Genomic DNA, 23470 nt, shown 5'->3' with positions numbered 1-23470 from the left:
CTACTCAAGTGCATATACTTCCATCTACCTGCGGACGTCCCGCGTCTGAACGCACCAGAGCTCGTCACGGCGCACTGGCCCTCTCATAGGAGGACTCCACCGCTCCCTCCCTCGCCTCCTCTTCTCTGCCTCTCCTCTCCTCTGCTTTCCTCTCCGGTTCTGTTTACTATGTGAGAGAGTGGTATATATTCACGAGTGTGCGCAGACCGCATCCTTACTGGAGAATGGAAAGGGTATAGGAGGTGAAGAGGGAGAGAAATATAGCTGTGAATCATCTCCCCTGGAAAAAAAATCGCGAGAGGAGAGGCAGTGTGGAGATACCGCGGTGTACATCAAGGAGAGGAAGTGATTATATCGTCAAGACTAAGCAAGAGGGACGTTTATTAGGCGGCGATTGAAACAAATTTCCAAACTATAGTGTGGAATACGCTTTTCCAGCCACATCCATGGACGTCGGCTTGTGGCACTGAGGTAGGATGCGCTATTTTATTGATGGCATCGTCCAGCCGCGTCGTGGGCAGCAATTTGAAGGTCTGCAGTTGTTCTTGTGCTTAGACGCGTTCCGTGTTTTTGCGATGTAATCCGCTTTCCGTGTCTGCCTGCAAATTTCGCGTTGTCAGTGATGCTGAGGGGGGATCCAAAGCCACCAGCAGGTGCGTGAAAAAGCGACGAGGCGCCCGTGATGCAGCCACAACGCGCTGGCCTGTATCAGAGCGTTTCAACCAGCTTCCCCGCAGCTCCCGCAGCTGATACCTCCAATAAATAGTAGGAGGTTTATGGAGAGGCTGGCTCACTCAGATGTGAACGATGTGTGATTGTTCCAGGTTTCAGACACCAGATGTGTCTCAGTGATGGAGTTTGTCTGCACCCAAAATTCAAATGAGAGATTTTTTTCTCTCTCGTGAGCTTTATGGTTGCGGTTTGGCTAATGGATCCTCCTGGACAGGATGGAAATGATTTATTGTGTTTCTCCTTCTAATTATGTAGGTGGACAGTAGTGGTTTCCCAACATATGAGCCTCCCAATTCCAAATATATTAGACCTATCTGGAAAACAGCCATCCATCCATCTAGAACGTGAACACTAGCGCATTATTGTGTCATTAATTCAGGAAAAGCTGTCAGATTCCATTGCCTGTCAGGAATAGCAGAGGTGAAGTCAATCGCTTCAGAAAGCACCTGACATGAAGTAGTGCATTTTCACCTCTGCTGAGCTTGTTCATGCTGCTGCCCAAGGAGAAATGACAAGCGTTGGAGCATCTCGCAGACTCTATGCAGCCTTCATTTTGATCCCATTTCAATATAGCAGCAATATTGCTGAAGCAAAACAACATTGGTGACACCAATCAGTGTACGCTTGGCTGGTTTTTGAGTAATATTCCCTGTAAGGAGACATTTAATTAAAGTGAGTTAGCCCCAAGATGGAGGTCTTGTATTATCTGTGGCACATTTTATTAAAAGTAATCCTAGAGTGAGGATGCTTTCCTCCTCAACCTGGATCAAATTAAATGCCTCAAGAAGTCATTCTTGTTACATTCAGCTTGAAACTAATTGCCAATATATCATTTATGGGGGGGCAATTGAGATTTTAATGTCCTTCAGTGGCATAATTTGTTCAGTGTTCAGTGATTTTTTTAAGATCCCATTTTGTTTTTTTCTGCTGTAGCCATTGTTTTATTTACTCCTTATGCTTTTTTTATCTTTTAGATGACACAATGAATGACTCAGAATTAAGATTTAGCATATTAGATAAAAACTGTTAGTTGCTAAATACCTGTTTGACAGAAGAGATGCTCTCCTATTAATCTAATATATGGAATAATATTCTGCAGTTTAGGTTTCTTTTTCACGCTCTTTCTCTTCTTTCTCTGTGTTTGATCTTGTCAAGGTTTGTGCTTCTCTAAGTGTTCTGATGACCACGACCACTTATGGCACTCATTCACGAACCTCGCGCTCCTTCCCCTTCCCTGTCGGGCTTCAACACACCCCTCTCTGATCCTCCATCCTTTCGCCGCCTCGATGCCGAAACACCCTGCACCCCGGAGATGGACCTCACCCCGACCCAGTGCGTCCTTCGTAACGTTCTGTCCATAGACACTGGCGGTGCTGTTGAGCCCAGGGGTGGAGGGGGAGAAGAGGGCCACACTGCTGGGCAAAACCAGACGCCAGGGGAGGAACAACCGGACCACTTTGCCAACAGCATCCTGAAGCTCCACGATCACAGTGGAAATCCCGGACTGACGGAGGGAGAGGGCCAGGACCTGGACGGCAGCATGGTTAGAAGCCAGGCAGGTGACGGCAGGCTTCAGTGCCAGTCCACAGCAGGAGGGTTTCTAGAGGGTTTGTTCGGGTGTCTTCGGCCCGTCTGGACTATGATTGGCAAAGCATACTCCACGGAGCATAAACACGACCTGGATGGTGAGTATGAAAGTGAAATCAGTGGAAACTAATGAAATGATCCTAGAAGTGACTCCTTCAATGGCCATGTGGTGAACAAACACCTTCCTTGACATGATGGAGCTGCAGCCAGAGACTCTATCAAAGCAGCAAAGGGTTTATTTTCCCCTGACAGCCCCTCCCCGTCCCTTTTCCTGTTTGGGCCCTCCCCATCCTCCACCCCCCCCATTGAAACTAGCTCCCTGCAATGCTGTGTTGTTTATGTCTGCAGCTACTACAATAACGCGTGGCTCCCCTGGGATTCCTCTGCCAAATCTGCCGCATGAATAATGCATGGCCACGCTCTGACCCTCTCATCTCTATTAACGCAAACCTGACAAACACACATGTGAGATGACTGAACCCACGCACAGCTCATGCCCACAAATAGGACTCTCTAATGAGCCTGAGTGAAACACATAACATCAGAAAAACAGAAATATGCCACCAACAAACTTGTTAAAATAAACACATCGCACACCAGGAAGTCAGGTGGCCGATTTACATGTCATCTTTTTTTTTTTTACCCTTCTGCTGTTTTATCACCCATTTCACCCCTCGCCTCCCCCTCCTCTCCTCCACCTCATTGTCTCCTTTCCACCTTCTTTTCATCCCGGGCTGTTATCACTCCCAGCCCATCTGCACCTCGCTGCTCTGCTCCTCTGTGCTGCATCCCAGGGAGTCGTGTGCGCCATCGAGGGGTAAAACAGATACTATGAAAGCGAAATAAATATGGCTATTGCAGCTGAATGCCTGTCTGTCATATTACAATAGTCTATTCTTAGGCTTTGATTGGATTGAACGTATCGTTACAGAAAGCAGGAACGTCGCCTGTCCTTTATTGATTGTGAAGGACTGAGCTGCTGAGCAGTCGAACCGCTGCTGTTTTGTTGGGTCAGATGTAGCTCATGCTTTTATATGTCCTCAATCTATCACCAGAGAGCATTAATCATTCACAGTGTCCTTATTAATATGATAAATGTGTCTGAATCTTCTTCAAGAATAGCTGCGGAGCAGGAGGTGTATTTCCTCTGTATTAACCGTCTGCCTTTAGTCACACGCACCCTGATGACCCTCTTTCTCTTTTACACGCACACACCCCAACACACATCCTTGTGCTTCTATCATTGTGAAGACATCGCCTAGCCTGCCTATCCTAAACCTATTCATCACAACTAAAATGTCTGTCCCACACCTAGACCCTAACCTCTCCAAAACTCAGTTCCAACCTGGACCTTAAAACCATTTCTTATCCCTCAACCAGACCTTTGAATTAATGCGGACCAGCCCAAATGTCCTCACTTTCCTAGTGAAATACATATTTTGGTATTTTTAAACCCACATTACCGGCGCAGACACTAACCCCTCCACCCCCCCTCACCCTGCAGCAGTAATATTCCTCTCCCATGGCCCCTCCCTCATCCAACCCTCCCTTGAGCCTTGGACCCCTGTTTCGTGTCAGCCCCACAATGGCACTAAGCAGGATTTAGGATGCTGGGGGAGAATTACCCATAGGAGATTACAGCTTCCTGTCTGTACACTCCAGTCTTAGGTTAAGATGAGGTTGAAGAAGATACACTATCAGTGTGAGCACTGTGCCGACTGGTAAAGCCAGGGCTTACTACACAGTTTAGTGGCATTTGTATAGGTCTTTTATTCTTAAACACCTATGTTTATTGTTCCTTGAATAATGCTTCACACATTGTGCCTTTTGCGCTTTTTGATCTTAATCGCATAAAAACAATGCCCCAATATTATTGATAACATATTAGAATTTTTGGGCCTGCTGCCCTGTAAGCGCATTTGCTGTCATTCTAAATGCAGGAAGAAAGATGCAGTTCTTGTCCATACATTAAATACGACACTGTTGTTACCAGATAACAAGCTTTGTATTCAGATTTATCTTTATTCTGCCCGTCAGCCACCTAATCCATCTGATTTTCGATTGTTTTGGTTTCGTTAGATTAATCTGCCATTTGTATTTTTATTTCTTTAATAGATCGGGCATCACTTGTGTCCATAAAAGCACATAACAGTATATATGCTAATAAAATCACAGGACAGATGGAGTTTTGTCTCTTGACTAAAATAACTGGGGAGCATTAACATTAAAGGCTATGCCAAATAAATGAAACCTAAATCCCTTAAGCTAAACATGCTCTCTTTCCCCCAACCTCAGAGGCCTGGGAGGTTCCCTTTGAGGAGATATCTGACCTGCAGTGGGTGGGCAGTGGCGCTCAGGGAGCTGTCTTCTTGGGCAAGCTACACGGACAGGAAGTGGCAGTAAAGAAAGTGCGGAACATCAAAGAGACGGACATCAAGCACCTACGCAAGCTCAAACACCCCAACATCATCACTTTCAAGTTAGTAGAAATTGGATCACAGTGCAGGTTCTTAAGCTGAATTTGATTCATTCCTGCAGAGAAGAACTAAGAAATGCAGATTATAGAGTGATGCTGTGAACTCTGTTCCGTCTTAACGTGCACCCTTCTGCACTCTTCCAGAGGTATTTGCACGCAGGCTCCGTGTTACTGCATCATCATGGAGTACTGTGCACAGGGGCAGCTGTATGAGGTGCTGAGAGCAGGCAGGAAGATCCAACCATGCCTGCTCATGGACTGGGCCATGGGCATCGCTGGAGGAATGAACTACCTGCACCTCCACAAGATCATCCACAGAGATCTGAAGTCCCCAAAGTGAGTGAAATGACACTCGGGGATGATAAATATTAATAAGTATAATCACATAGCATGATTCTAACCTTTACAATACTTATATGAGGTTGATATTAATACTTTAATAAAAAATAAACAATTACCATTTGACATTTATTGCCTGAAATGAATGATGGATACAATGAAGTGAACAATAATAATAATGGTTAATAAATGATGTGGTTTTAATGTCTTATTTCGATGTTTGGTTGTTTTTTCCTGTTGCAATGTAAAGTGTCTTTGATTTCACTAATTTGTGGATTTACATCACATGTTGCTTCCATTGTCATTTGCAAACAAAACCTTATTGTGGAGCGAGATATTTTCTCTGAATTGAGCGATTCACCTTAACTTTGGGGACCCTCTTCCCTCTCAGCATGTTGATCACTTACGACGATTCGGTGAAGATCTCGGATTTCGGCACCTCCAAAGAGCTCAGCGACAAGAGCACCAAGATGTCCTTTGCTGGTACGGTGGCCTGGATGGCCCCCGAGGTCATACGCAATGAACCTGTCTCGGAGAAGGTGGATATTTGGTAGGTGTCCCATCCCTTTCAAACCATCTGAACATTTATCAGTTTCTTTTATGATTTCCCTAAGCTGCCATAAAATCTCATTATCTGCAGCCCTCTGCAGTACAGAGCACAGGATCCCATTTCTAGAAAATCTATTCACTATTACATCCAATATCTCATTACAGGAAATTCTATAGGCCCTCTGCTGTATCTGATGGGATATCCTGTGTTTAAGCCTCGATTCTCCTCAATGCATTCTCCCTCTCTCATGTCTCCCTTTCTCTCTCTCTCTCTCATCCCGCATCCCTCCATCGCTCTTCCGCCTGTATCCTGAAAGGAGTGATGGCTAATTTAATAATTGATTTGCCAGATGCTGCAGTGCTCAGGAGAGGCTGGAATAACCTTCTGAGCCTGCAGAGGGTTTGGCACAGAGCCATCAGTGCATTAGCAAAGATGTGAAAATAGGATTAAAAAGCTTTTGGTGCATACAGACAGTGAAGCATATGGGTCTTTACTGCCCGGTTTTGTTTTAGTTTATGTAAAGGGCACCGTAACCCGTGCCTCAGCTGCATTTGTGAAAACATGTCACAAGCTCACAAATGGCTACAGTATGATAAAAGGAAACGTCTAAAAATATCCTAGTGATCCGTTTTTCCTTTTAACTGAATCACATCACATCTGTACTTAATATAATATTTCCATAATTTATCACATTGCCTAATGAAATAATTAGTGTAGAGTAATTAAAACATTCAGTAGTAGTACTGCTTCATCTACACGGAGCATGCATGAAGAGACCAAATATATACGCATAATAACACACCTCCTCAAAGCTGCGCATGATGCTACAGGCACCTTGGATACTGTACATGGTCGCCATGGCAACGTTCACAGTCACCAACAACAGATTTTGCTTGGATACCTTCCCACAGGGTGCTGCTCTCCTAACAAACAGGGCTGGAGCTCCTCAGTGAAGCAATGAACTGTAGAGACGTAGAGCATCCGGTGTGTTGATCTGCACATTATGTGCGTAAAAATATTGATACACACGGTTTTTATTACACACCGTCTCCCTACACTATATAAGCTACAAATGATGTATCATAATTCACAAAATAGGAAGAAACATTTGCAAACTGGTAAACTTATTAGGCGCACAGTTATGGCAAATTACTGTCATATTGAGATTCCAAAATAAGCTTCAATGTTTTGTGCCAGAATCCATCCAGGTGGAACTTTCATTGCACTGAATATTTGTCTTCATTTTGGAGTTTCAGTGGTGAAGGAAGCTATTTTAAAATAAAACCACTACCTCAAAAATTCTATTAAATAAACTTGACTGTATATACCTGAAATTCCACCAAATGACCAAATACAGACTCATTTTACAACCTTTTGGTCGCTCCAAACCTATGGTTATTTTTTCAGTCACGGTTCTCTGCTTTGATCAAAGCATTTGATCGTAAATGTGCCACACCTCCGTGCAGGTCCTTTGGTGTGGTGCTGTGGGAGATGCTAACAGGAGAGGTGCCCTACAAGGATGTGGATTCCTCCGCTATCATCTGGGGAGTTGGCAACAACAGCCTGCATCTGCCTGTGCCCGAGAGCTGTCCAGACAGCTTCAAACTGCTGCTGAGGCAGTGCTGGTGAGTGTGGCTGGAGGCTGGTGAGAGACCAGAAGTGAGAGTCACCAGTGACTGACAGACTGTTGCTAATTCCTCAGTGGGAATATTCATTCTAGTTTTCAGGCAATGATTGGGGACCTTGCCTTGGGTAGTCAGGCTGCCCCTGATTTTAAAGTAGCCTCTTCAATAGCATCGCCTTCAAAAAAACCCAGCTGTGGCAAAGGTGGTTCAATTTACTGGTGACTTTCTTCCAGGAACTGTAAGCCGAGGAACAGGCCTTCCTTTCGACAGATTCTCCTGCATTTGGACATCGCTTCAGCAGATATCCTGTCGACTCCTCAAGAAACATACTTTCAATCTCAGGTAAGCCTCTCTTACTGTTTATTAATAGATAGTATTTAAATGGTTATTAATTAAACTGAGATGACATCTGGATACAAATGTCGACTACAAAAAGCAGGTACAGAGAGAAGGAGGTGAAATTCGTGAGCTGATTTGATGACAACATGATGTTGCTTCCATGGTTTTTGCCCCGTGACACATCTGAGCATCAAGGGGGGACCCTTTTGCAACCCGCGTCATAAACGTGAGGAAGAGGGCGTGTGCCGTTGCCACTAATGGGCTGGGGGATGGGGAGCGGTGACAGATATGTTTGATGCACTGCGCACCCAAACAATCCGGGGATTTGGAAGGAAGCCTATAATTGTGTGGAAGATATGTGTTTAATCACTGTGAGAGCACAGATTTGTTACGACTGAGTGACATTCAATCGGGAGACGCGCTCACGGACGCTCGGTCATTTCTTTTCTTCTCAATATCCCCTCCATTTATACCTCACAACACACAATACAATGTGTTCTTTTCACTTGCCCCGGTCCCTTTTTTTCCTCCCTTCTCTCCTTCCCCCACTGCTACGCTGCTCACTGTCTTTCCTCTCCGCCTCATAATGGATTTTGTGACGTTCAAAGACGTATTTTCTGGAGTGTATTGATTATTTTTAATGGCAGAGAGCAAGGAGAGGGAAGAAAGGAGGGACTGGAGACATGTAGAGCACAGTCCATTATCTTAATAAAAAGAGCGTCAGTCATGCTCGGATGTATGCGACACACACGTGCGCGTGCGTAACTTCCTTTGTCCCTTGATATCGCTGGTATCAGATGTCAACTCTCGTGCTTCACAGCATACGAAAACGCGCACGCTAGCAAATTTTGTTTTATTTAATAATCTGATAGCTGGAAGGTTTTTGTCAGTGTTGTACATGAAATTCAGCAAATCAAAGGATGATTTGGCAAGAACACATGAGCTCTCTCTGCTGTTAATATTATTACTCAGTCGATATCCATCATTTTTTACAATCTAAACCACATGAACGCATCCGTTAAATGCAATTTAATGAGAAGTAGAAAGACAAGAATGTGCAGAGTATCACTCAGGCACCTTCTTGCTCCTCTGCTGAAGTTCTGATTTCTGCTTGTATGGCACAACATAAGCATCTGATGGTGTTTTTTCCACAGACATTCTTTTATTTTAACCCTTAAAATGACAGCAGTAAGTCTTAAAATCCGGTTCTGACGGGTGTAATTGCTCATCTCTCCAGGTGGAATGGAGGGACGAGTGAGGCACCACTTTGAGAAGATCAAATCCGAGGGCACGTGTCTTCACAGGCTGGACGAGGAGCTGATCAAGCGACGCAGAGAAGAGCTCAGGTTAGAAGAACCCACCGAGCCCCATCATTAACGACTGACCCCAGTTCTGAGACGCACATGCACCAGTGACAGATGTAAAGAAATGGAACGGTTCTACATTTGTCCGCAGGCATGCTCTGGACATCCGGGAGCACTATGAGAGGAAGCTGGAGAGAGCCAACAACCTGTACATGGAGCTTAATGCCATTATGCTGCAACTGGAAATCAAAGAGAAAGAACTGCACAAGTAAGAAACTCGCATCAGTTTTGGATGAAAACTGTAAATTAGTAAATACTGGTTTAAAAAGAGTACAATCTTTCTGAATTTTTCACACTGTCACACTACAGCAAGCAACTTTAAATTTAAGATGAAGCACAGGGTCGTTAAATCGGTCACTCGTGGCCAATGAAAAATAAAAAAGTGCTATTTGTAAACAGCATTTAATGCCAGTTTGATTGACTTTTGTGCTGATTCCTCAGGAGGGAGCAGTCACTGGACAAGAAGTACCAGGGCTGCTTCAAGCATCACAGCTCCAGACAGTCGGCCTCCTCCAATTCCATGGAGAAACTCATGAAGAAACGCAACATACCTCAAAAACTGCCCCCACACAGCAAGAGGTGAGACAGCGGGAACGTCTGTGCACGTGCAGTGTTCATACATGAAACCTTTTGTTTAGTTGAATAGTTACATGTTTTCCCCATCCTTTTCCTTATTGTTAATTCTTTTTCCTGAATTCTACTGCTTTTCAGGCCGGATTTACTAAAGTCAGAGGTCATCCTTCCCAAACTGGACTCTTCAATGACTCAGGTCACAATCAACAACAAGGGTTCTACCTCCCCTGGCCGCTCACGCCGAGGAAAGCCTCGCTATCGGAAGGCCGGTAAAGGCAGCACCGGCGACTTGGCTCAGCTCAAAGCCACTCTCTCCTCATCACTAGCGATCGTCAACTCCACCACATCAGTTCCCAGTAGCAAGCAGCGCTTAGACCCCAGCGCAGCCATCAGGGGCCTGCAGCATGACCTGCTGCTCAAGAAAATGTACTCCTCCAGCCCGGATCTCATTTCCACCACGGTGGAGGCCGAGGGACGCAGGAAGGGTCTGGTCAGTCCAGGGCTGGACCGAGTGGGCAGCCTGAGTGCATCGACTGGGCTCGTGGATGGCAGACGGACTCCGGGGACGGGGGAAGGGCCGAACGCAGATGTGGGGACCGAGGACCTGGCAGGGATCCCTCCACGCAGTGACACGCCAAGCGAGGACGCAGCTTCCATTCCATTCTCAAGTAGTCCCGACTCCCCGTGTGGCAGGGGAGCAGCCGTGGGAAGGGCATCCGTGCTTGGAAACAGTCGCGTTTCACACGAGGGCGAGGAGAAGGAGGAGGGGACGGTGATAACGCGCTCGCCACGGAGTCAACGCCTCACGCCCGCAGCACTGCTCTACAGGGCGGCAGTCACGCGCAGTCAGGTGAGGCCGAAACGGGTCAAACTTGGGCCCAAGGTCGTTAAATGATGCCGACTTTTTATAATATGTTTCCATTTTAAGGTTTGTAATCTTTACATTTTGTCTCCAGAGACGTGGCGTCTCTTCAGAGGAAGAAGAAGGAGAGGTGGACAGTGAAGTAGAGTTACCAAGGAGACGGTAAGAGTCTCGGTGATGTCACATACACATTAATAGAAAACGCAGGGCATTATCTTCAAACTGGTGTGCAGCCACGCTGCATTTGCAAGCATGTGAATGCTGTTAGCGACCACCACGACCACAGTGGCTGTGCAGCATCTTGGATGCCAACACGGCGGTATTAATGGCGTCTCTGCACACTTTCCTTTTCCAGGCGCACCGTGAGCATGACCAAGTGCCAGTCCCTGTCCACGTTCAGCTCAGAGAACTTGTCTGTGTCAGACGGTGAGGAAGGCAACACCACCGACCACTCCCACAGCGGAACACCGGATGTTGTCAGCACCAACACCGACGAGCGCCTTGACGACAAGAGCGACGACCTGCTCTCTCAGGGTTCAGAGATCCCCGCCGACCCGTCCGACCTCACCCAGCTGGGCTCAGATGGGCTTTCTGAAAAAGAGGCCATTCTTCAACGGGTCAAATCCCAGCTCACGACCAACGACCAAAATTATGAGGTACTGTATATACCGTATATACATACTGTATATATCAAGGCACATAGACACAGTAAAAAAACAAAGTTTACTGACTGAATTCAAATGTCATTACAGCTATTGCAAAAAATTTGAATGAATATTTTAGAAACTAAGACTGTACAATGAAATTTAAAAACCCAAATCAGCCTCAGAGGGTACAATCGTCCCAATTCTGGCAACTTGCTCAGTAGCGCCATCTTTTGGGAAGTAGATTAAATTACATTTCGCCATTATTCAAACTCCGTGATGAACGCTTGACGATTAGTTGCTTTAAAATGGTTGACGATTGGAATTCTTCACATCTTGCTGTCTTTCCTCCCCACCAGGGTCTGTACGATGACTCAGACTGTGACAGCACCGAACTGGACCATTCAGGCAGCGCAGAACCCAGCCAGCCCACTGGCAACTGGTGAAAATCGGACTTGGAAACGGACTTTGAACGCACCATTCGCTCCAACACAACAATGAATACACACACAAGTTGCAGAGACAAGAGGAAGAAACTGACCATCTGTGTTCCCCGTCTCACCATCAAACACAAAAGCAGCCCTGGTCTTCAGGTCTTCAAAATATGACCGAAGACAAGCTGTAGCGTCCCTTTTGGATTTGACCAGAGGGCACCAGAGTGAGGGCAACCGTGGCTGCCCTCACTCATCTTTACAAGAACCTTTCCAAGGTGTCGGCTACGGGCCATCAGCTCAGACTCTCTCTTATCTTCCAGGGACATTTGATCGGAAAAGGTGTCATGTTATTTTCTGTGGTGTCTTTTGACAACATTATAAACTATCAGGGCTTCTATTTTGATGTTTCTGTTGATGCTACTCGGACAGATACTGACTGCTGACGTTGCTGCTTGCACTTAAAGAAATTTACTTATTTCCTTATCGCCATTTACGTTCAAAGCATTATGCACGGATTTGTTTACGTTAAAAAATGTACTGTAGTTAAAGATGATTTTCTTTTTATATTTTGCATTTTTATTTATTGTCAGTTATTTTTCACTTTTCTACATTTTAATATAAATGTGAATACGTGAGGCTGTCAAATGGACACTTCCTAAAGGTGAGATTGTATTATTTAATGGTGCTGATGTTTCTAATTAGGTGGCACTAATCTGAACCTCAAAAAGCTTACGATAGTAGAATGTACTGTAGCTGCTCATGCCTGAGCATCAAGAAACGTAAGAAAAAAAAGCAACGAGAACAAGGAAAAAGCAATATGTCTGCTCGCTGTCATGTCCCATCACAGGGCAAAAGAACCACAAGCTTTTTTAATGGGTTTTGCTTTTTTTGTTGTGTAAAAATGTCCCTTAAATTCATTCTGGGAATGTAAATAGCATCAGATTAGCATGTGGAGAAAATAACTTACTGGTCTACTGAGGGGGAAAGAAGAGCAGATGTTTGGTAGACAAAGAGTAAACCTCAATCACTTGAATTTATGGATGACAGACCAGCAGAACAAGCCTCACAGCATTAATGGCTTCTTAAACACAGAAATGACAGTCGTTTCCTACAGAACTGGCCTCTCCCCACTCCGCAGTTTAACAAGCACAGAAAGGCTCATCGGTTCAGAGAAATGCAGTTGAGTTATGATAAAGCTATCCGTGGGGTGACCATGTCCATGCATTGTTGTCTAGTAGCTCACCCTGACAGTACAACAGCACATTACACCATGCACCATTAACAACTTCATCAGGTCCCAATAAGCTAGAACAGGCAGCTTGTATTTCCCCCTCAAAACCAGTTTGACTACATTCGGCTTGTAGACGATTTTAAATCGATTGTGTCCCCAAGTTTCAAAGCCGAGACCCTCCTACAGGACTACTGTTGCCAAAATGCAAAGTACTGCCCTCTACTGTTCAGACTGTGGTACTTTCCTCACAATGCTCATTGAAATCATGCTTTGTCAACTGAAACGTTTGCTTTTCTAAAAAATAAAATAAAATTTTAAAAAATACGTCATTATTGTATAGTAAATATATTTAAGAAACTGTTGAAAAAAAAAAACTTGGCTAAACTCGATGTGTTATAATGACAAACAAGACTGCAGTTTGAGCTTTTCACATCTTTATTTCTGGATATTTTTTTAAACAATGTCGTGGCACCCAGATATACAGTTTCCAAAAAAAGACGTGCACAAAGGATTTCTTTCCCGCACATAAAAATTCTGAGCTGAGCAAAGAAAAGAGCAGGAAAGTAGTGTTTGCTTACAACCCTCTTTGACAAGTTCCAGAGCTTCAATTATTTCATTTCTCACCATTATCGCATTTAAGAATAAACAGAACAACCAATGTCATGGAGTTTAAATCCCTCTTGTTTTGGTTAAAAAAAAATATTTCCTCCATTTAAAACAAATATTCAAACATTTTTTTTTAAGTATATATATATCATTCTTTACAAAAAAGCGAGGAGAATCCCTCTGCTTCTGCTTAGAGCCAAACCCGAACCCTGAAAATCTCCCATCCCAGCAAAATATAATCTCAGGACCACAAAATGGAGGCAGGAATGACACAGAGGGAGGTGACAAAATGATACAGTTTACATCTCCTGAAAACCCTTTTTGTGAGTGAGACATATAGCTGAGGTGGACTCAGTGAGGTGAATATAAGGCTACATACTATCAGTGACACAAGTGGAATCCACGTGACGAGCACTTTGGCTGGACAGGCGATAGAGGGGGACAAATGTGAAGCGGAGACAAAACGGACAAAATGATCTCTGTAACCGGGCAGGGTAACAACAGGGTTGTGTATACAAACAATAAAACAGTCACTCTATTCTTAGTTCAAACTTTTATTTGGACTTTTTTTTGTCTTTTCCGTCTTAAAGAGAGAAAAAAAAAAATTACTGTACAGAACTAAATCTATGCATAATTCGCCTTGTTACCTCTACTCTGAGATGATCGAGAAAGAAAAAGGGGGAAGAGGAAAAAAGTTTAAACCATTAAAACCTGACCGCACTGAAAAAAGGGAATTAAAAAACAGTTTGCTTCATTTGACTAAAACCAAAAAAACCAAAAACAAATAAATAATGAACTCAGCAGTTCAATTCATTGGCAGATGATGATTTTGAGAAAGAGGCAATATAATATAGAAACTCTTATTTGGGGGGAAGGTTGCATTTACTGATTGATGGTGGAGGAGGTTAAAAAAGTGAGATTTAGTGCAGATGCAGTGTCTTATCTGTTGGATGCCAATCCTGTGGCCTCTGAGGAAAGCCTGGAGAAACAGAGAGACACCCGGAGACCAGGCAGGGAGAAAGAATAAGGAGCAGTCAGACCACAAATATTTACCCATCAGCTTCTGTAGTTGCAATTTATTGTTTAAAAAAGCATCTTGCGTTCTTGTTGAGAAGTGGAGGAAAAGCAAGACTGTGGCCGAGTAGATTTCTATAGCATAAAAGTGCTAGCAACCAGCCCTTAATGCTAACAGCATGTCCTCCGTGTCATCATCCAATTCTTCCAAATTAAATTAGCTGTTAAAATACTTTTCTCAATAATAAAGGCAGGCGAGGTGCCTCGGATACCTGAGGGCAGGAAAATCAAACACTTTATACACACTGAAACCAGAAATTTCAATACAAAGAGTTACTGTCAATTCACTACAACTACAGCAGGATTCTATACGACGTCTTATGGAGCTGCTACCTGAGCCGAGCTTACAGAAGAGAGACCCCTGTTCAATAATTCACTGTCCACGACAGGTTCAGAGTTATTAAATATTAACCGTGGAGCTAAAATTATGCATCAATCAGTTCATAGCTGTGTCACCATTTAAATGCATTTACCTTTGCATCGCTCCACAACTTAGGACGTAACGTATGGCCGGCAACATAACGGGTAGCAAACAACAGTGAACATTAACAAAAGGCCACATTTGGTTGGTTTGAGCAGTCATGGTAACACTGACAGTTTTCATTTTGTTAATATTTGCTGTTGTTTGCCACGTGCTAGCTGGTGGGTTTTACATGAGGCTAGCAAAGCTTGTTTCATATTATCTATTGGTGAAATAAAGACATAAAACTAAAGGTTTCATCCAGAAAATTGTGCTCCGTAATAAGAGCGTCCCATTAGGTGAAATGGGTCTTTCCACATATCGAGAAAACAGCTCAAAAGCGTGTGTCGTTTAGCCTTTACTGGTCTCATCGTAACATATCTGTGAAGCGAAACGCACCAAATCAAGCAAGGATGAATTTTAGAAATATGGCTGTGTACCCCGTTTCTGTGTGCGTCGGGTTTGTGTAGAAAGCACAATGTGACACACAAACAGCAAGTGCAGGTACAGACAGAGAGCAGTGTCAGTACTTTAGTAGAAGACCTAAGCTTCCTTCATTAGTAAGGAGAGAGCCTTCGTCTTTTAGACTTGGAGCTCAACTCTGGGGCAACTTTGGATTCAGGGGCAATAGAGGGCGCCGGGTTACTGGCTCCACTGACAACATGGAGGGCCAGGAGCGGGAGGGGCTTGATAGAAAGGAGACTCGACACACAGGCAGGAGAGCTGGGGATTGGGGAATCAGTGGAGGAGGAAGAGGAAGTAGGAGGTGGTGGCACTGGAGCCAACAAGGACAGAGGAATGGAGGCTGAGGGGGGCACCACACAAGAGGAAGAAGTGGAAGTGAAGGTGGAAGAGAAGGAGGAAGTAGCAGCAGAGGAGGTGGTGGTAGTAGTAGTAGTGGTAGTAGTAGCAGTAGTAGAGGTGGAGGGAGGGCACAGGCTGGTCTGTTCGGGGTTCAAGGAAGAGGAAGAGGGAGGAGGTTTAGAGGACTCTACACTGTAGAAAGAGAGACAAGGAGAGAGGGACAACACAGTCGAGATGGATCACAGGGCAGGTTGGTAACAGTGCAGGGGTTAGGGGAAGCAGGACTGGTGGAATCGGTGTGAAGGTAAAGAAAAATAAAGAAAGAAAGAAACAAGAATGTGGTAAAAACACCAGACAGGCTTAGAAGTCCTGTCTGCACAATCATAAAGGAGACATTACGTTAACCTTACTGATGGATCAGAGCTTGAGAAATTAAAGGAGAAAATGGAAACAGCACAAGTAAACACTGACAAAAAGCCTAGCAACAACAGTACGCTCATTTATACTGTTAACGATAGATTGGACACACACATATATGTACACACGTGGGTGTGTGAGTGGGTGTTTTATTTACAGTAATTATCTGGCTGGAAGCAAACCTGGATTTTAAGTCAATTAGATTTAACCCAAGTATATTTTAGTGAATACTCAGTGGGAGGAGGAGGCCAGTAGTGATCATCTCACCTTGCTTTGATGAGGTACTCTGCCAGACCAATGCTAGCAGGTGAGCCTGTGATGGTGACCTGGCGGTCAGTCGATCCATCCACTGGATTGGCAATCTTGATCTGAGCACCCGACATCTGCCTGATCTCGCTGATCTTGGCTCCCTGACGGCCAATAATGCAACCAATGAGCTGTATTGGAGAAGAGCAGAGATGTTTAAGAGGCTCAAATAACATTTCATAACACTTCAGCTGCTATGTGGCCGTGTGCAGTCTCCAAACAACAGGAAACTATCTGGTATAAAGGTCAAAATGCCTCGTTCACAGCACTGAGCCCACACACTGCGCAGTTCTGACATTATTCACAATAGCACAGCTTGTCTGTTCATCGAATCATTGGACGTGCTGAAACACTTACATCATTTGGAATGGTCATCTCATGGGAACAGGCTTGAGCAGAAGCATCCATCCCTAGCAAATATCAAGATTAAATGCACCGCTGAAATTCATCTGTCAATGTGTGCAAATGAAATGCAGTGCGTCTCAGTTGTCCCAACCACTGAGGCGTGTGCTGTCATATTAAACAAGAATCATTAAAGAGATGTGTTCTTCATACCAGTGAATCCCTGGTTGCATGTTGCCATGGGAAATGGGCCCTGCTGCATGGCCAGTTGGTGAAGCTTGCTGAGCTGTGGGGAGATAGCAGCAGAGGAAGACTGTGAGAGTGAGAGAGGGGACAGGAGGAGGAATGGAGAAAACAGGGAAACACAGTAGAGAGAAAAGCAAAACAGACAAGACGGTCAATACATACGGCGACACGAAGGAACACTATAAAAACTACAACTGCAGATAGAACTGTGATTTATTCAGCGAGGCCTTGTGTTTATGGTAAAAGTGATGCATGAGCTCCATAGTTATGCTGCAAATGGGTAGAATTAAGTTCAAGACGCCATTCATTCAAAGACTTTGCAGGGACACAGCACAGTCATGTTTATTGGTAATAATCACGTTTATCATCTCAAACTAATTAGGATGGTTGTTATCTAACTAAGCCCAGCTATGCAGAACTGATGATAGTTGAACATTTAAAGATCCCTGCAAAAAAGAAGTGGGATGACCGGGCAGAACCCAAAGTTAGAATAAAAGTTGGCCGTAATAGAAACTGCAAAGGTCACAGTTTATTTTTATTTAAACTATTGGGTTTTGTCTTTTTTTGCTTTAGTACGATGCTTATTTCTATGGGGAGACCACAGGCCTGTCCAGCAAAACTAGTCAAGAGACATAAAAACATGAGAGAACAGAGAAACAAAAGAGGTAGCAGGAGGAGCAGGGCTCTCGGCAAAGTGGAGGCTCTGGACAAACGCATATTTTCATTTAATAATTGGATTGGTGACCAGTCGGCTATGGTGTGGAGTGTACAAACATTAGGTTGCAAAAAAGCAGCATTCTAAATACTTCAATAACTCTGAAAATGTCGGCAACAGTTTTAGGCTATAACACAGGATGAGCAGTGTTGCACATGTGGATGAAAACCCCCAAAAACTTACATCTGGTTGTGGAATGGCGTGTTGTCCTTGTACAGCATATGCCTGAAACATAAAAACAAAGCTCTCAGGCCTCTTCTGTGACTGGTTAGGGTCAATTCATCTGCAGAACTTCGCTCCTGCTACAAGACACTCATCAAATACTGGAGCTACATCTTAGGTGGATGCTGATTCAGAACCATTCCAAATGTTGGGATGCCAGTCGTGCCCAAGGACTCTGCACGTTTGAGTTAGGAGAAATCTTGCGATGTCTATTAATTTGAAATGAAGAGAATATTTTAACAGATCTTTTTTTAAGGGGGGCAATGAGCAAGAAGTGCATGTAAAAGCAGAGTGGGAAAGAGGCCACCAGCCGTTGAGGGACTGGGCAAAACTTTTCACAAATTTTCAATGAAGAAAAAAGGAGGTTCGGGTTGCGAGACCATCTGTCTGAATAGGGAGACATTTAGTACAAACTGCAACAAAATTAGTAGACGTCTCTTTAAAAATGGAGCAAAACTCGTCATATGATTGAAGCACCAGTGCTGAACTGCATTCATTCCTCAGTATTTCTAATAAACTGGCCACTGAGTGCATGCTATAATATAGGGCAGTCAAAATGATGTACAACGGTCAGCACAATTCACAGAAACATGTCTAAAGAGTGCTTCTGAGGTATCGAACGTACCTGCCCGCCAGCAAAGATGACTGGGGATCCTGAAGGTTTGGGTCTGTAGGGGATAGTAACTCCCTTGGGAGGAGACTGTGGGAGGCACAAAAGGTAAATATGTCAGCTCCTCATTACAGATGGCACCATACAAGCTGGCCACAAGAGCAGCATGCCCGTGATCATTTTAGCAACCTCCAGGTCAACGGCTGCGCCGCGGCTTTCGCACTCCCGCTTACCTCAAGCATGACCACACAGATCTGCTTCACACACTCAATGATTGAATGGGCAGTGCCAGCGATGGTGATGGCTCGTTCTGTGGAGTTGGGAAGCATGTCACCTGCTACTTGTACCTGAGCACCTGTTGACTGCGAAAACATTCAAATAAGAAAAACAAAACAGGGTGAGCGTTCTGAAAATGTGCAAGTTGCACAATTATATTACATGTTTGTAGCCATACCTCGCGAATTTCCTTGATCTTGCAACCACCTTTCCCAATGAGGGAGCCACACTGGCTGGCAGGCACCACAATACGAAGGGTGACTGGTGGCTTGCTGGTGGCTGTGCTGTTTGTCATTGAGCTGCTTATGTCCTAAAAAAAATAATAATGAAATGCATCTAGATTGCATTTGGACCAATGACTATTTGACCCGCAAATGTAATAAAACTCATTTCTGGCCTACCTCTTCCAGTTTGTCAATGATCATAGAGAATGCTTTAAAGATGGCTGTGGTTGGACCTGCCAGAGTAATGATCCTCTCAGGACAATTGCCCTCAGAGATGTTAATGCGTGCACCGCTCTGTGACAGAGTAGATGGACAGAAAATTGTTTTATGAGCCGATCAACTCTGTTACACTTTTTAAAAAACCTGCGGGACAGTATTATCTCCCACTCTACTGTACAACACCTCACCTCTTCTCTCATCTTCTTTACAGACTCTCCTTTCTGTTGGCAAAGAATCACAACTAGGTCAAACTCAGTGAGAAAAAAACATTGGTTTATCATATGTTTGACTTAATATAACATAATTTACCTTTCCTATAATACTTCCCACCTCCTAAAACACAGACAACAGAGTTATTGATCATCCCTGGATACTTTTTGTGCCGTTTTAATGTCAATAATTCATATTATTATCAATCTGTTGGACCTACCTTGCCATGCATGAGCAACCGGATGGTAAGGGTGACATTGAGACCTCCCTCGATCACACAGGGGTCCATCGCTGCAGCCTAGACGTTGGTAAAGTACTGAGAGTCTTCACCACCGAGATGGTTCTAGGGGCATACATTTAAGCATTATTCTCATTACTAACACATGCCGTGCTTAATACCACCATTTTCCCATTGTTGTGAATGGTGAACTATTACTACCGATAAGAAAAGGTAGATTAGACTGTCTAGCCATGAAAATACTAGCATTAACTCCACCAACTCACTTCCATCTTACAATCAAATAAAACATATTCGCTAATTCATATTGGGCAGTCAACATTTATACAAGGGCGGGCATGGTCTGCAAATGGCTTTTAATCCGGATTACTACGGGTGGATTCAGTAATAATGATATCAAGTAAATCATTTCTGACTGTACATTTAGGGATAGTATGGAGCTATTTATGATGGAAACCGTTTAGGCATTACAATTGTCTTGGAAAACTAAGAAAATAGGAGACAAAACACTCCATTTACAGTCGTAAGACCAATATTCTCCGAGTAGTATTTTCGACAAGTAAATGTTGGACGATAAATCCAAGTGTGAGAACTTCAATTATGTTTTTGGTGTAAATATTGTAGGGCTCGTAAAGCGTTTAAAGCTATTTACCGATAAACATCGTGGCTGCTCACCGCGCTTTAAAATGAATGAAGCACGCGAACGGTACGTAGCAAGGCTACCGAGGCTACTCGCTTAATTAGTCAACGTTACCACCAACAGCCCGAATAAATGCAGCCACTGTCAAATGGTAGTTATGTGCGCTGTTGATAATTAAAGCGACTTAACAAAAGCACGAGTTTGCGAAGCTATTAAAATCAAACTTTCTCTGTGACTACATGCTAAGCTAGCCCAAATGTTTCTGTGCGTTCAGCATCACGCGGCCTGTTAGCATGTTGCTAGCTGCTGCGCGCAATTTCTTTCCGATACTTCTACGCGGCACAAAAAACCGACTGAAACATTGGAGATGTACACAAAATTCACCTGATTCGCGTCCCGGTGCGTGATCGGGGGAAGGGTGGGGTTGTGAGGGTAGAAGGGGAGAGGTTTGGGAGGGTAGAAACCCGGGGGAGAGTTTAGAGAGGATTCGGGGAAGAGGGAAGAGTGACGCGAGCTGGAGCTCCACTCCGTAACACAAAGACAACAAGATGATCACCTCTGACCTTTACCCTTTCACCTGACATCACACCCCCGCCCCGCCCCCAACACGACCCAAACTCGCACAATAATAAAAACATTCTCCAAAATTGTGGGGTTATGGTGTTAAACATGACAGCATCCTTATAGGCGTTTTAATTACAGCTGCACTAATTTAAATAGCCAACAAATCGAGCGTGTTGTTGGTTTATATATATATATTTTTTAAAACTATGTTACACGTGCTTAGCATGCAATTAATAATGTTTTAGCAATATTTTATAGCATTGTCTGTAAAAACATAAGCTTTACTAGTGCGTGGTGGTAGGTTTAACTAAAGAGAGAGGACAACAGGCATGGCAATCATATATTTATTGAGATTTAAGTGGGTACATACAAAAACACATGCACCCTTGTTAGTTAATACTTATTTCAATATACACTTTTAAGATGCACTGATTATATAATAAAATAAAGATAAACCCATGCAACCCAACTTATCAGTCTCCCAAGACATTAAGAATGCTCACAGTGTAAATTTCTCTCTGTTGAAATGTTTGTAATTTATAGTGATTTACATTGCAGCCAGTAGCCAAACCAGTATGATTAAAGGAAAAGGATGCAATAAATGGGTTTAATATACATGGCAGCTTGAAAGTATAAGCACTAGTTTTCTTTCGTGTTGAGTGTTTCAGCATTTTTTTTTTTTTTTGAAAGAAGCAGAGAAAGTCTTGTCCTGGACCAGCAGCCTTAGTCTTAGTCACTGCTACTGCTGCTGCTGCTGCTGCTGGAGGACTGCAGAGAAACACAAAAAATAGTTTATTTATCATATTAAACCTGTGGTTCTATTTTCTCCTGGGCGCCCATTTTATTAGAGTTAGAAATCAGCTTAATTACTGATTCACGCACACCTTACCTTGCCATGTTTGTGATGGCCATGCTTGTGTTCTTTGTGTCCCTTCTTCTTCTTCATCTTCTTCATCTTTTTGTGGACATTATGTCCACCCATTCCCATTCCCATTCCTGCCAAACCTGCAGCCATGGGATTTACACCTCCATGGTGGTGACCTTTTTTGTGACCTTTATGATGACCCCCTTTTGGAGAGTGGGGGTATGGACCTGGATAAGCACCTCCAGGAGGAACTACTGGGTATCCACCTGGTGCCATTGGATAAGTCTGGGGTCCTGGAGCTCCATAAGGCATGGCCCCCGGAGGTGCACTTGGTCCCATAGGAGGCTGTTGTCCTGGATGGGGAAACATACCTGGTCCTGGGGCAGCAGGGTAAGCAGGGTTGTATCCAGGCGGGTACAGAGGATTTTGAGGGCCTACTGGAGGGGGAGGACCTGAAATATACAAGTGCACATACTGAAATAATTCCAATCACAACTATACACGTGTCTTTAAAATATCCCTACCTTGATTTGGCCACATGGCTCGAGGGTTTTGCTGTCTACCTGAACTCTTGAGGTCTCTGGTGGAAAAAAACAAATAAAACTTTTTAGTAAGGCAAATATTTTTATTTTGTGGTTGAAACAGTGTGTCCCTAAACTGGATCCAACCTGTTATAGGGATAGGGTGATTATGGGATGGAGTTAAAAGACACCCTCAGTATGATTAACCAATTTTAAAGCAAATTAAATTATTTTAACCACATCAAAGACTACATTATAAACCCATAAACCGCATTTCACAACAGAATCCTGCCACAAGACCATTTCATCACTTATATCAAAGACATTTCTTTCAGTCGGCCGATTAATGCAAACCAAAATTTGGACAATTGAAATAAAACATGCCGTGACAACTTTAAATAAGCGTTTTTAAAGTCGTACCTGAGAGTTCACAATTCTAGGTTCGTGTTGAACTTCCGCACTCGAGAGAAACAGGAAAAACACTTGACCACGCCCATCGCGCGTGCGTCATGCGTCACTGAATTGAGTGAAAAATGGGAAAATGTTAAAATAACGCAAGTAAACTCACAATAATAATAATAATGTTGACACGAGAAATACTGCTCCAAATAATATAATTACTATAAGTAATATAATTAAGCACATTGCATCCAAATTTTAATTTAGACGTTGTTTTCTTTAGGTATATGCTTTATTCCCTTACATGTGGTACACTTTTTTTGAAATTCGCGACCCGAAGGGAATTTTTTTATCTTACATTTTTAAAAGGGAGTGATGAGTTTTATACTATATTCTTTGTAGGAAATCGTTTAGATTACTGTCTTGCTGCAGAACCCCCAATATATGCTTGTGTTTGACGTCACACCCTGAAGGCTTGATAGAACCTTTTGGTAGAGAACATGAATCAAAGTTCATAATCAAGTCCTCGGGGTGCTAAAAAAGCTGAGTCCTAGTAAATCACCATGTCTGACTGTTTTAATTCGGTTCTTTCCAGCATCAGCATCCAGCAGTGGCTTCGAAACCCATCAAAACCTTGTGAGGAATGAACAAAAAAAAGAAATCCTAAAAGTACTCTTAGCCGAGTCAAGCAGTTAGTGAAACACGCTTTTAAGTCGACATAGAAATTAAACACCAGACTATTAATTGTTACAGTAA

The 23470-nt window shown here is 43.6% G+C and overlaps 3 protein-coding genes across 6 annotated transcripts; 1 reads left to right on the top strand and 2 right to left on the bottom strand.

The window, feature by feature from the left end:
* Nucleotides 1-120: 120 nt before the first annotated feature.
* Nucleotides 121-13080, top strand: LOC130524810 (mitogen-activated protein kinase kinase kinase 12-like). Its single transcript, XM_057031255.1, is given in 15 exon segments — nucleotides 121-471; nucleotides 1888-2417; nucleotides 4615-4798; nucleotides 4940-5131; nucleotides 5526-5684; nucleotides 7151-7309; nucleotides 7543-7651; nucleotides 8886-8901; nucleotides 8904-8994; nucleotides 9104-9220; nucleotides 9454-9591; nucleotides 9724-10435; nucleotides 10542-10609; nucleotides 10803-11103; nucleotides 11451-13080. Coding segments are annotated over 14 exon segments (2823 nt in total). The 5' UTR covers nucleotides 121-471; nucleotides 1888-1927; the 3' UTR covers nucleotides 11538-13080.
* Nucleotides 13081-13173: 93 nt separating this feature from the next.
* On the bottom strand, nucleotides 13174-20915 carry LOC130524814 (poly(rC)-binding protein 2-like). 4 transcript variants are annotated; one of them, XM_057031266.1, is made up of 13 exons: nucleotides 20750-20915; nucleotides 19708-19830; nucleotides 19587-19610; nucleotides 19466-19498; nucleotides 19236-19352; nucleotides 19013-19144; nucleotides 18792-18920; nucleotides 18574-18648; nucleotides 17910-17951; nucleotides 16979-17078; nucleotides 16781-16833; nucleotides 16385-16554; nucleotides 13174-14341 (listed from the first exon to the last, which is right to left on the bottom strand). In XM_057031266.1, the coding sequence occupies exons 2-13, from the start codon at nucleotides 19774-19776 to the stop codon at nucleotides 14302-14304; spliced, it is 984 nt and encodes a 327-aa protein (XP_056887246.1). In that variant the 5' UTR covers nucleotides 19777-19830; nucleotides 20750-20915; the 3' UTR covers nucleotides 13174-14301. The 4 variants fall into 4 exon arrangements, with proteins under 4 accessions (XP_056887246.1, XP_056887248.1, XP_056887244.1 ...); XM_057031268.1 differs by having other exon boundaries at nucleotides 16979-17051; XM_057031264.1 differs by lacking the exon at nucleotides 13174-14341 and adding an exon at nucleotides 14409-15892.
* A 344-nt stretch (nucleotides 20916-21259) lies between these two features.
* prr13 (proline rich 13) lies at nucleotides 21260-22985 on the bottom strand. Its single transcript, XM_057031276.1, has 4 exons — nucleotides 22736-22985; nucleotides 22319-22374; nucleotides 21819-22246; nucleotides 21260-21697 (listed from the first exon to the last, which is right to left on the bottom strand). Exons 2-4 carry the CDS (start codon nucleotides 22332-22334, stop codon nucleotides 21659-21661), a joined length of 483 nt encoding a protein of 160 aa, XP_056887256.1. The 5' UTR covers nucleotides 22335-22374; nucleotides 22736-22985; the 3' UTR covers nucleotides 21260-21658.
* Nucleotides 22986-23470: the final 485 nt, after the last annotated feature.

The sequence above is a fragment of the Takifugu flavidus genome, chromosome 4 (genome assembly GCF_003711565.1).
Source record: "Takifugu flavidus isolate HTHZ2018 chromosome 4, ASM371156v2, whole genome shotgun sequence".
In the NCBI taxonomy this organism is placed as follows: Eukaryota; Metazoa; Chordata; class Actinopteri; order Tetraodontiformes; family Tetraodontidae; genus Takifugu; species Takifugu flavidus.
This window is presented reverse-complemented; position numbering and strand designations above follow the sequence as displayed.

What these genes read in the sequence shown, in the direction of transcription:
- LOC130524814 (XM_057031264.1), bottom strand. Translation starts at nt 19,776, where the DNA reads ATGGACCCCTGTGTGATCGAGGGAGGTCTCAATGTCACCCTTACCATC. An exon ending in TCATTGACAAACTGGAAGAG is followed by an intron (nt 19,145 to 19,235) that starts GTAGGCCAGAAA and finishes TATTTTTTTTAG; the next exon opens with GACATAAGCAGCTCAATGAC. An exon ending in AGATGACCATTCCAAATGAT is followed by an intron (nt 16,555 to 16,780) that starts GTAAGTGTTTCA and finishes TCTCCAATACAG; the next exon opens with CTCATTGGTTGCATTATTGG.
- prr13 (XM_057031276.1), bottom strand. An exon ending in GCCATCACAAACATGGCAAG is followed by an intron (nt 21,698 to 21,818) that starts GTAAGGTGTGCG and finishes GTTTCTCTGCAG; the next exon opens with TCCTCCAGCAGCAGCAGCAG.